This window comes from Chlamydotis macqueenii, chromosome 10, assembly GCF_036417535.1.
Source record: "Chlamydotis macqueenii isolate bChlMac1 chromosome 10, bChlMac1.mat, whole genome shotgun sequence".
Taxonomy (NCBI): Eukaryota; Metazoa; Chordata; class Aves; order Otidiformes; family Otididae; genus Chlamydotis; species Chlamydotis macqueenii.
Window position 1 is genome coordinate 1,233,349 of NC_141565.1, and position 13,256 is coordinate 1,246,604.

Below are 13,256 nucleotides of genomic sequence, written 5' to 3' on the forward strand. Positions count from 1 at the left end.
TAGGTGGCCTTCCTACCATATTTATTCACTGAGACAAATAATAAAAAAAAAAAAAAAAAAAAAAAAAAAGAGATTTCAGTATTTCAAAAGCCTCTGCAAATTCAATAGTTATCTGTAGGCAATTTTATACAGAGGAGCTCTGGAATTCTGGTCTTTCTTATAAATTATTAATAGAAAGGCTACTTTGAAACAATTTGTAAATTTTATAATCTGTTCTAATCTAGCTTTAAGACTAGAAAGCAATGTAGATTAGTAATAAATGTTAGAAATACTACAGAATCAGACAACAGAACAAGATGTTCACAGACTTTTCAAGGAAACCAAGGTTTACTTACGACAGTTGTATATAAAGTCAGATTTCTGATCATTTCTATGCTATAACCTTATGTTATATGTCAAGAGCTAAGTTCTTTCCTTGGGCATCTCTTAATCCAGCTGTCAGGAAACTCTGTGTAAAAAATTTAGGAGTCAATAACACTGACTTATGCCTTGGAAGGCAGAGCACAAAGCAACTTCTGCTGTGCTATGACTACTGATGTCAGCTTCTCCATTAGACCTCTACATAGACCGAGAAGGGGGAGATGAAGAATTACTTCTTAACCCCACAACCACTCAAAACGTAAATAAATGCAGACAGACCTCCTAAACACAGGAAGGACCAGAATGAGCCGGCCCCATGATCCATTCAGGCTGTGATTCAACGTTCAACAGCAAACAGTATCGGCCCCTTCAGAGAAAAGCAGAACTACCCAGAGGAGGATAACAGGAATTCCTCCGTCAGTGAGATCTCTCCCTAACCCCTTAAAAACATGATAAATTCTAAATCATAAGGTTACATGCATTTTCCAAATTATTTATAGTTATTGTTGGAAAGTATTTCAAAGGAATGTATCAGAAGGAGCTTATGAAGCCAAACATTTCCAAGACAATCAGTCTTTTTTAGTTAAAACCCTCGTATCACAGACCAGCAACAACAAAATGCTTTCCAATCCCTTTCCTTTCCTTTTCGGTAACAGCAATGGCATCAGCCGAAAACCACTTGTCTTACCAACGCATTCTCCATCCTTAAGTTCATAGCCTGGCTGACAGCTCAATTCCTGGAGACATTTGAACGATCCCACCGTGTTGACGCAGTGCTCCCTCCGCTGGCAGGTGTGCATATCTGTTACGCATTCATTAATGTCTACAAGAAATAATTAAACAATTCAATGCCATGTATTTATCAAGTGATCTGCCTCGTCCTGTTCTTTTGGAAGGAGTCAAATGCTCAAGTGAAACCCTTTCTTCCAAAAGACAGTCAACGTAGACTTTGCTACAGTGTTCTGAGCAAAGTTTTATTTAGGAAATTTAGGAAATTTCCTAACATTTAGGAAAACGTTTTATTCCAGGATCTTTTGTTAACAGAGACTAACTCGAGACACAGATCACAGGGAGATTGCCTTCTCCTCCCCTCTTCTCAAACACGCAGTGGACGGTGCAGGCATTGAGGACGAAGGATGGACAGACGGATTAAATGCAGGGCGGGCAGAGGATTGATACCAGCTGCTGTTTTCCTCGATAGAAACCTGCTGGACACTGAATGAGGAAGTGATTAACGTCTATAGCTCATTATCAGGTTCTGACAGCTCAGGCTACGCGTCAGTCCTGCTGCTTCACGCCAGATAGACAGGAGCTGCTGGGGCAGAGCTGCTGCAAGAGGTCGGTACCGAAACCGCCTGCCTCACTGCAGGCGGAGCCAGGTAACACACTGACTTCCCAAGGAATGCATCATTAGAACGGGATGCGCAAACATGGAAGAGGAATCCTGAAGGCTCAATCAAGGTTGTAAATTTGTATTTAAATCTTTAAAGAGATCTGATTTCAGCAGGTGGGTAGGAGAAAAGTTCCTCCAGAAAAATAACTTGAATACCAGATTTCAAAATGGAGGGTACAATTTGGAAAGGAATACGCCACACCTTTAAAATGATACGTTTTGATAGGCTTGGAGGAAATTATCTCAAATTTGGGTTTTGCTTATTTTAATAACGAAAACTAAGAATACCATGATGAGCAAATACTTAAAAGCAACAAAAAGGGATAGAGACAGGAAGAGAAACTTTCTTGCCATTCTCCACAAAATCCTACATGTTTACAGTTCTATATAAAGCTAAGAAGTATTTCTAGAGCTAACAAAAGCCAAATGTGACCATAACTACTAACAATCATCCAGCTTCTCCGCAGATGAAGCTGTTCTCATACTACCCAATAAAGCAACTCTTGTTTAAAGCAGATTTTCATTTTGGCTGTAGAACCTCATTCCCAGAGAAGTACAACATCAGATATTTTATTTCCACTTGTGGAGCATGAAAACAGGAAAAGCCATTTTCAAAGATGTTATTCGTAGAAAATGTCTCAGCTTGTTTTCTCCCAAACAGGGGAAGACGAGCACCAGGACATTTCAATCCCTGCTGGAGTCAGCTGACTGCTGACGTGCGCTGAGTTTTGCAAGACCACGATGTTAGCTTGGTGCCATTTCACTTGTCATTTATTTGTGCTTTCTTTTTGTTTCTCCACGTGCTGTGTACCTGCTTTCCAAAGCCAGCTAAGTAACCCACAGCAAGGTCACCACCATCAGCGGGATCTCTTCCTCCCTGTCCCACCCGATGTCTGTGCACATTCACTGAGCGGCAGGCCCCACTACCTGCCCCAAAGTTTTACAGTTCTTAAATAAATTTCAGAGGGTTTTTTTTTTTTTTTAATTTCAGAGAAAAATGGCTATGGATAGCCGCTTAACAGCATCCAAACCAGTGCAAGGCTTTCTACTGATTTAAGAAGCTATACAACATGTCTCAGATTATCTTTCCTTGCAAACCACGCAAGCCCTTCTCATACAAACTGTCGGCACTGCACTGCACCACACGAACTTCAGTCAGCTCAGTACAACGTCAAACGAGCCACCCAGAGGACAGCATGTCTGTCTGAGATACTGTCCAAATAATGCAGGAAGGAGTCCACCTATTAGCAGGTGTAAACAGGTAAAAAGAAGGTTAAGATTTCACAGAGAAAAAAAGATCTCATATAATTCCATGTTCAGTCTACATTTTTTGATTCAATTTTCAAATTTCTGAGTACTTGAGAAAATAAGTAGAGCTGGCCAGAATGCATTTGAGGAAATTAAAATTATGCAAGCTGGAAGATCACATGCAGAATTTCTGCTTTCAGTGAAAGTTTTGTGCACAAGTGATACACTGACAATCTCCAAAGTCTAATGATTGTGACCTGGGCTGAGATGCAAGGCTCAAACTATGAACATGCAGCATGCAAGCCTCTGCTCTGTCCTATACATGTTAGGGCTCAAATCTCCATCTCTGGTATCATGCCAGATGCTAGCTGACCAGTTTCCTTTTAATTTTATTAAACAGACACACTCTTTTTTATTATTTCTTCTAAACAAATTCCTTCATGCCACAAAATAAGACCTCAGAAGGTCTGCAGCATCTTTCTCAGGAGTTCCCATCAGTCCACATCATCGCTCTCACTATCAATGCCTACTGCAAAACAGCGTCCCTGAGCACCAGCGCGGGGTGGGAAAAGGCACCTTTGGGAATCTGGTCCCAGTTTGTGCTGGGGGAGCACACGAGCGCCTGTGGTAGCTCTGTTCAGCCCAGGCTGTACGTAGCATTGTTTTGCTTTGCCATTACAGCACAGAGTAGAGGGGAGGGAGGACTGAATACATTTTTATAAACCAGGACAATCTCTCTCTTTTTAACTCCCCGTTGATTATCAACAAAATCAAGAGGGCCCATAACACGTCTCTCTTCAGTACTGGAAACCAACTCAACAAGTCAGTAGGACGCTTGACAGAGCACTAGAAAAATATGAGTTACGTTCCCAGTTTGAAACAAAGTTAATTCCCAGTGTTGGACCACCTGTAGTTTTCATCCTACACAACTAAGGCTGTGAGGTAGGGCAAGGTTATATTTATTAAAAACAGAAATAAAAGGAAAAATAATTGAGTAATAAATTTTTAAAAAGCCACTCAGTTAATTTTGCAGAAATCCACTAGGTCTATATGTGTGGCAACAACATTCCTCACTTCATGTCAGTAAAAACCAGAATGAAATTTAATCATGTACTATCTCATTTTTTCCCTGTAATTGTTGAAAACAGCAAACACAGAAATGATCCCTGTTGTGTCTAAGAAGCTGACATCTTTGCCAGAGAGTATCAACATATACCTAGTGCTATTTTTTCTGCAATACACACTTGGACAATAAAAAATAAATTTTTTGCATGTTTTATAAAAATGTGAAATGCAGACTTTTTTTGTCCTGCAGCTCTAGTTTCTCATTTTTTTTCCTCTTCAAATTACTTCAGCTCAATTTGTTTTATGGAATACATCTGTTTTATTTAGACCTGCCGTTATTTCACAACCACCCATCCTGCGCTCACGCACGGTCCCTAGGGTTCAGCAATAAAATGACCACTCACTGCTCTCTCTGGCAGGAGGGAAAATGTAGATGGGAGTAGCAAAGAAAGCAGCAAAGCGGTCTCCCATCGGTGTGCATGTGCGTAATGACTTTGCCTGAAAGTCACCAGGAAAAGCAATCCCCATTAAAATACCCAGCCTGGCTCTTATCTCTGGAGAACACTGAGCTCTCAAGCCTAAAGACATTGTGATATCTGTTCACAAAGTTACACAGAGCTGGTGCGCGCGAGCTGTTTAAACAGCCGGTGACTCCTCATCGTGCACGGCTGACTTTCAGGAATTCTGGATATCTGCTCTTGGATGCACCTGGAATTATAACCTCCACTGTTTGACTAAAGGAAGTTCAGCAGATCAAAGGTTATCAGTTGGTTTGTTCTGTGCAAAGAGTAACATCATTAAAACAACAGTAATTTGCAAACAAATTACCAAAGCTTTCCTCTTCATGTTTGAGATAGCTCGAGGTGGAGCACAACAGCAGTGAAGCTGGAAAAGGATCTCTGGGTGAATACGGCTGCAAGGAGACAGTTCAGCAAAACAAAATCCACAGTATGCTTGTGGCTTTCCCCTTCGACTAGAGAAGTAGGAAAATGTTAAATACAGCAAAAGTTCTCCAGGCATCACATACAGAGCAGAGCTGTGTACGAGTAGGGAGCAAACAGGGTGTATCTATCCAAGAAGAAAGATAAACTTCCAAGTTTTCTAGATTATTTGCAAGGATACCTGATATGCACTACAGGAATACAGAGGTTTGTTATTTAGTGAGGGAGGAGAGGATCTTCTAGCTTTACAAAGGAGAGTTGTATCTTTCCTTTTATTAGCGATGCCTGAGGTTTATTTTATAGTAGTCACGATAAAACCCTGTTATAATGACATGGGGTAGAGGGTAGGAGGGGAAGAAAGTGAATAAAGGGAAGCACTTGTCATCTTCTATAGCACCTTCTGCCAAAGTTGCTGACCAACAGGCATTAATTCAGTTTCAAAATGCTCCTGGGAGACGTAGGAAAGGACAGCTCTATCCCTACTGCATAGTCCAGGAGAAACATCAGGGGAATAAATGGCAAGATTTTCAAAAGCAGAAAGCAAGGTGAGGCAGTTCCTTCAGCTACCGCTTACCAGACCTTGTAGTGGGCAGTGCAGTACATGCAGCAGGCTCTGTGAAAGCCATGAGACACATCATGCAGACGGTGGCCAACTACAAATACCATCTTCCATCTCACAGTCTGATATTTTCACTGTAAAGTCACAGGCACTGCTGCTTTCATTAACGACTAGAGGTCTCCAGGTGCTCCGTTTTTCCAGGTGTTACCACATAACACCGCCGCAGCTCAGGTGCCTCCTAAAGCAGCCTCTAGAAAAGCACCCCAAATAGCAGCTATTTCATAAGCTCAGGCCTTGGCTTTTTGAAGCAAATTAAATACTCACAAATACACATGTAAAAATAGATTGGCTTCTTATATGAACTTAAATAGCAGGGGTGATACAGCAGAATTATGATGCATCTTTGACTTTTCACACAAAGAAATCTGTGCCAGAATCAACAAAGGACTAATCTGAATTTTCAAATTCCATCACTTTGGAACGGATCTTTTCCACCGCTCAGCCTTATGTAGATTTCTCGAGCTGTATTTATGAAGTTTTGCTGTTTCATGACATCTGAGGATTCGGTAGAATTGCCAGTGCCCAGAGAGATCAACTGCTATGTTTTCTTAGTCCAGTTTAATAGTCCTCAGTACTGCTGCGGTCATCATACCTAGGAACTTTTATGACTTTTGGGCAAAGTTATGAGTATTATGAGAATGAGTTGCTAGGGAGAAGGCCAAACAGCATACAACTCATGACGTTAAGTGGCTGAGCAAATGGTGCACGTGTGTTTTTACTAACTCGTATTGAAATGTCATATGCAAAGATGGCCAGAGAGCTTTTTAGCACAAATGGTTTAAAGGCGTCGCAGAGCGTGACGAATGACCATGCTGTGGTGAACGGCTTACACCTATCATCTTACCAACACATTCTCTATGCCTGTGGAGTACAAAGCCCTCTGCACAGATCACTCTGTGGGTGACACAGAAGAATGATCCCAATGTGTTCACACATAATTGTCCTCTGGAACAAGTGCGAGCACCTGTGAGGCGCTCATCCAAATCTATATCCACATGTTGCAACCAAAAGGGAAAACCAGAATTCTATTAGAACAAGTTCTGAAATGAAACACTTCTTTCGCACTGGAGATGTCTAAACGAAGTGTGCTGGAGCTACCACATCAGCACCATGCATCATACACACAGTGTTACACTGAAAACAGGGCTGGAATAAACACTCGGAGATCATCTCCTCCTTGGTCACATCCCTACACTTTTGTCATACCAGAAAGAGACATTCTTAAAAACAGACAATTACTAGAGAGGCAACGCACACTCTTTGCAGGAACCTGTTCCTGTTCCACCAGCCTTACCATCAAATACTCCCTTTAACACAGATTATAAATGCCCCTTGCTACCATTTAAACTCATTACTTCCACTGACATTTCCACATTTTTTCACTCCTGTAGGAATACGATTGCCTTGAAATGCCCCTTTTGATTCTGACATTAATTAATCAAATTAGCTTCCACCACACTTGAGTAAGCAATGCACAATGAATATTTTATCGGGTGATATTAAATTTCCATTTTCTTAACAGGCTATCCAGGATTTCATGAAAATGATTTGTTATTCAATAAGATCTGAGATTAAGACTGATGTGGATCACTTGTGAGGCGCTCTGAGCACCATAAAGAAGCTTCTACTTGCACTTCACTGCTGGCTCTTATTGCTCCCATATTTTAATTATAAATCTGTAAATATGTCTCAAGGCATTGCTTCTGACCCTCAAATCTTTCCTGGGCAAACGTATCCTTCGTCTCTTCCCAAACATATCCGTTTAAAATTTATATAATGGGAATGATCATGATGCAGCTTTGGAATTCACTGTTCATCATTGTGCAGCCCTGAGCTTCAGCGTTGAGGGAAACACACGGAGCTGGATCAGCTCACAGTGGCACATTCTTCACAGCAGTGAAGCCTCATTGAACTCAGGTTTTCATGGCAAGAAGAAATAAAAACAAACAAAACAGGTGACAGGGCAGGGCTGTAGCTCTGAGGGCATTCCTCAGGACAACAACCATGCCCACATCCCGCTAGCTGCTGCCGTTCTCAGGAGGAAAAGCTGTGTGTCCATAGCTGTGCAGACAGATGCTGGGGAGGAAGGGCAGTGGGAACAGAAACCAAGAGGGCTGAAAAAGAGCCTGGAGAGTCAGAGGAAAAGAGCACAAATCCAGGCTCGCCTTCACCTGAAGTCCCCAGGGTAGTAGGCACGCTGGACAGACGTGCTCCAGGAGTGAAGCAGATCTGGTGTCTGGTATTCCTTCTGCCAAACGGTCTCTGTCCTGCTGCTTGCAATTCACAATACTGAAAATAAGGAACTCTTAGAGAAACACCTAGGGGTGTAAGATGTTTTAACCATGTCTCTGTGGTCAACCCCAACCACTTACCTTCACACGAAATCCCATCAGCCATGATCGTATATCCAGACAAACACGAGCACACAACGTTTCCTTCCACAACATTGCAGATGTGCTTGCAGGGGCCGTTATCTACACGAAGCAAAATTGCAAAACACGTTAGCATTCACAACACCAATCAGCCGAAGTTACAAACCTCCAGGTCATCCAAATACAATTCCACTTGAGGCAATGGGGAACGCAGTTTGTAAACAATCTGTCCCAGCAGCCCTAATCACTGCTTACTACCCTCCTTTTAAACAGAAGCACACCTGTGCCACTCCTACCTGCATTGTTCACATCACGCTGCCCAGCTGCGCTGCTTACCTTAAACCAAACAGCAGGTGTGTAATAACGCTGCAATGAGAGCACAGCCTCAAATTACCTCCTCAGGTTTCCCCTGACAACTCCTCAGCCTCATGCCAGAGGTGACAAATTAAGGATGTGCGCCAAAATCAGCTCGGTGGAGATTTGTGAAATTTTATTCCGGCTCTCTAAACATTCCTCACTCGTCTGCATTTACAGTTCATACCTCCAACGTACCTTTACACTTATCCTGCTCTTCTTGTAAGGACACGACGAGAATAGGCTGAGAAGGAGAGGCTGCCGGAGGGACGGTGGCTTCTGCTTCCAGTCTTGTCACCTGTCCTCTGTCAGGATCTGGAAGGCAAGGGAGGCAGAGATGGACCAGGGGCAGCACAGTCTCCACCAGACACCCTGTGGCAAGGGTCCCAGTCCCGTTCATCCCACTCCATCATGGTTTGTGGGAGGAAACGTTCTGGTGACCTGCACAACTGTCTATGCGTGGAGGTGAACAGTTAGTTTGGGAAGCTGCCACCTGTTTGATGCGAACGACTGCCCGACAGCACGCACACACAGAGTGCTGCACACTAACAGCGCCGCTCACAAACGCCACAGATACAGATCAAGGAGCCTGGCTGCAAAGAACTTCTGTAGAGCAAAATATTGCAACACCTAATGAATAAAACAAAAAATGTTCATTTTATTTTTTTAAATGCTGCTATATTGAAAATACAGTAGCTGTCTTTCATTCAGTATGGGATGAAAAAAAAAGCTGAACCCAAACAAGTCTTTAACCTTATTCTCTACATCCTGCGTCAACACAGATGAAAAGCAGGCGCTCACCTGTACAAGCAGAGGATACTCTAGAATTGCTTCTATGCAGCCAAGAGGAAAACATGACAGCTGCTGTCCGTCATTAAGATTCTCAATAAACAGTAATGTTAAAGGTGTCAGAATAGCTCAAAAAAAAAAAAAAAAAGCTCTGTAGTTTATCAATATCACCAAAAAGAAGCCCAAATCCATAAGGCTAAATCCTTCCTTAAGGACGTGTCCTGTTCCCATTGATTTGGGTTCAGCTGTCACATGGAGCAGAGTGTAAGCCACCAAACAGTGACAACATGAAATCATTAAATGACTAAGTGTGATTGCAACACAGGTTTGGTGTGGCTCTCCATGCACACAGGACATGACCGTGATGTGTACGTACACAGAGGAAAAGGGAGAAATAAAAGGCCACCGTGCCACACTGCCAGGTGGAGCACACATGGTTTAGCCAAGTGTAGCAAGTGCCATGCCCTGCCACCTCCCTCTCTCAGCCTTTAGTTTGACCCAGGACTCCAGAATGACAGTAGCAACCCTTCCTCGCCTCAGAGGCTCTGTAAATCCCTCGAGACTTCCTGGTGCAGCCATAAGCACCGCAGTCTCGCATATCTGCCGGAGGAACGGTGGAACCCTGGCTACCCAGGTACAAGATGGATTGACCCAAATCTGCACTTCTACGCAGTTAGCAGGGGGAGAAGCAAAGCAAAGCAAACCCAAACCACACGTATGCTCCAGGTGAACGATCAAGCCAAATTTTGCAGTGCTAAAATAAGAATCATTTTCTTTACCTCCTTTGGACTAGGTTCCTTGCCCAGAATTTTAATATAAACAGAAGAGCAGACAGCTGCCGCAGAGACACGGTCAAACACATAACTGATGTACACGCTGTAACATCACGTTGGGAAGAATGACATCATGAACGCTCATTGTTTGGCTTGGGCAGAAAGTATTTGAAGTCTACGGATTTTTTCACTGAATGGCAACACTTCTTTTCCTTGTTAAATAACTGAAAGCACTTGTAACCAATATAAGGTTTCAGCTTTGTGGGTTATCTGATTTGAAATCTTGCCATCGGAGAACTCCAGACATCAAAACAATTACAGCACAACAGACTTTCTTTGCAAGACCTTCACCACACTAGATATATTTAGGCTTTGTATCACTGAAAGATGGTAATGATTTTAGATAAAACTCAAAGTTCAGGAAGCAGTGCTGCCTGTCTGAACTCAGTAAAGTTTGTCTAAAGGAAAGCCAACTGTGAAGTAGAAAAGAACTCTAAAAAGAAAAGATTTTTCATTAACAATCTTTACAAATCCTCTTCTGAAAAGGGAAAACAGTCTTGATTTGAACATATTCAGTAAGACTCTGATCTCATGCCACTGACACACAAAAATAAGGCATAATTAAGTTTGCTAAATTCCTTACATTTCTTACATTACATTTTCCTTACATTATAAACCTGCCCAATTTCTGTGGAAAATGTCCATGCAGCAGCACTCAAAAAACGTCACAGAAACTACAGAGAAACTAAAGGCAGCTCGGCAGATCAATGCAGGTGGCACAAAGACAACGTCATTCATGGTGTTTCCTACCCATTTCCTCACCTGGAGAGCAGCTGGTCCCATCATCTTGCAAAGTGAACTCTGGAAAACAGGAACACTTGTAGGACCCCACGGTGTTTATACACAGATGTTGACAGAGTTCCCCACCGTAGATAAGACATTCATCCAGGTCATCTCCAGGCAGGTTATTTGACAATTCAGCTTCGTTACTGATGGACAAAGCTTCATTGTGATCTTCTGTCTCCGAAACTACAACAGAAAGACACTCGCTGTTTCTCTAACAGGTCTTTTAGCATTAGGACTGTACAGCGTGCAGTGTTTGGTCACACAAACTCCAGATACAGTAAGTCTACCCAAACCAGTTACCCTAAGGACAGGAACAAAAGAACCCATCCTGAAGATAAGACTGTTGTGCCGAAGGTCCACCACCTCCTTCCATAAGGCCAGAAGGACAGACATTTCACAGGAGCCACAAGCTCACTCCTCACACTGACTACCAGCACCATTGCTGCTGTTATTTGAACTCAGGTATCACATGGAAGCTCCATCTGAAATTGGCCACACTTCTTTTTCAGGAGAAAACTTATCCAGTTGGCTTGGAAACTCTTCTCAATACCACTATTAACTCATTGGGTACTTCCATAGCTTTTGTTCAGCACGTTTCTCAGTCAACTTTTCTTAAACGCATATATGCAAACTTCCTTTCTCAGTGAGGTCTCAGCTGGGTCAAAATAAACCTTACATTTGTTGGTAAGAGAAAATACACATTTAGTCCACGAGCAGAGAATGGACAAAAACTGAACCCTAGCATATGCAGGAGGTTACGATGCAACTCATGCATGACAGGTGGCTGCAGAGCGATGCTGGAAGGAGCGTGACCTTGGGCTGAGGGACCTTAGGCTGACAGCATAGCTGTCCAAGCTCCAGATTTGTCACGCTCTCTTTGCCATGCCTCTTTGGCTGCAGGGATTTGACTTTGCTCTTCAGCATCACTACGTTCATAAGCTGAAAGAGCGAAAACAAACTTGCAGTGCTCTGGGGCTTCTCCCGAGGGTGCTGTGAGAAAGCTGCTGTGATGCTCAGCAGTACAATAGGAAATCTATTCCCAGGATATTTCATCGGTATCATAATTCGTGGGACTACTTTGTCTGGAAAAAAAAAAAAATTGTTTTACGCAGAATATTTCAGGATTGCTTCTGCTAAAAGACAATAAGCTTCAACTTTACTTCTTAGCAGGGGCTAGCGGCAGGCCTCGGTACTATGTGACTTGGGGAAAAAAATAAACAAAAAATCAAACTACTGAAGAAGGTATGCTTTAAGGATCAGAAAAACCTACATATTTTTTCCTTTTTCAAAACTGGTTTAAGAACAAGGAAGTCTATACTTGAATTGAGAGGGAAGGCAACTGTGCTCCTCTAGCTTTACTCCTTCCAGCACCTCCCCGTGCAACCGTGTGAGGCAGAGACCTTATCCTCAATGTCTTCAAGTCATAAATGGACACTTACCTTTCTCAGGTGTCACTGTTGGCAAGGGTTCAGGATGCCTTTTTATTTCTGGGTGGATAAAGTGGTCTCCCCCTTCACAGCAGGACAGCATCACGTGACTGCAGGGGTAGCCCAGGTTTATGTTGGACTCGCAGGTTTTCCCCTCGCTCCTTAATCGCAGGCCCAGGTTACAGCAATCGCAGCATTGCTGCAAAAGGAGGAGACGGTCAGTAACGTGGATTTAACACAGTCCACTTCGGGGATGAGCCCACACAAACACCTGGAACCGATCTGCGCTTTCTTCAGCAGTGCAGCATCTGGAAAAGCACTTTGGGTTTAGACAGTTGCAAACATCAAAGCTTTACTTGTGCTTGTTTTTGCCATCCTGCACAACCAGGTCAGCTGCAACCAGGCTGAACACAAAGGCTCGCTGCGACAATGATTTCAGCAAACCGGCATGCAAGAAAGCCACAGATCGCCTCTTTCTAGCTCTTGCACGCAGCCATTGCTCTGTGTATAGTGTATCGGAAAGAAAATAATACAGATCTATACCTCTTCGCATTAGATCTCAAAAAATGGTTAGTTGTTTGAAGTGATGTGAAAGGAACTGTAAATATCTTGCGTGGACAGGAGGAGCAGCAGCAGTATCTGAGCTCCGTCAGTCTGGCAGCGAAGACTTTCCTCTGTGCACCGCTGCCCTGCAAACCTACTGTGACCTGTAACTACCTGGCTGTCCTGGTCAGCATCCCACTGAGACGGTGGCCAGAGAAAGGCCAGTGTACATTTTATGAGCTATTTGCCTCCCTGAGTGCATGTAAGCAGCAGCTTCACCGCCAGCTTGATGCAACGGGGCACCCCGAAATGCCATCTCTCTTGCCATTTCCTCTGCTGCAGGGTGCAGGCAAAAACCGTGTTGTGCTTTACTCGGTCACATCTAAATCTACTGCACAGTCAGGCCGCAAAAATACATCAGATAAATTATATCAAATGCAAAAAATCCATACTGTGTATGCATAGTGGATACCTAACCAAGCAAGGACGCCAAGGAGTTGCGAGTCTGCTACAGAGATACACAGGG

General features: G+C 43.1%; 1 protein-coding gene across 3 annotated transcripts in view; it reads right to left on the minus strand.

Moving 5' to 3' along the window:
- The window catches only part of FBLN2 (fibulin 2), a 103,488-nt gene that overhangs the window by 14,507 nt on the left and 75,725 nt on the right, over positions 1 to 13,256 (minus strand). For all 3 annotated transcript variants that reach the window (XM_086755775.1, XM_086755774.1, XM_086755776.1), the window contains exons 5-9: positions 12,200 to 12,386; positions 10,737 to 10,943; positions 8,551 to 8,667; positions 7,999 to 8,100; positions 1,049 to 1,183 (exon numbers count right to left, since the gene is read on the minus strand). In XM_086755775.1, coding sequence (XP_086611901.1) covers positions 1,049 to 1,183; positions 7,999 to 8,100; positions 8,551 to 8,667; positions 10,737 to 10,943; positions 12,200 to 12,386 — 748 coding nt within the window. The remainder of the gene's footprint in view (positions 1 to 1,048; positions 1,184 to 7,998; positions 8,101 to 8,550; positions 8,668 to 10,736; positions 10,944 to 12,199; positions 12,387 to 13,256) is intronic.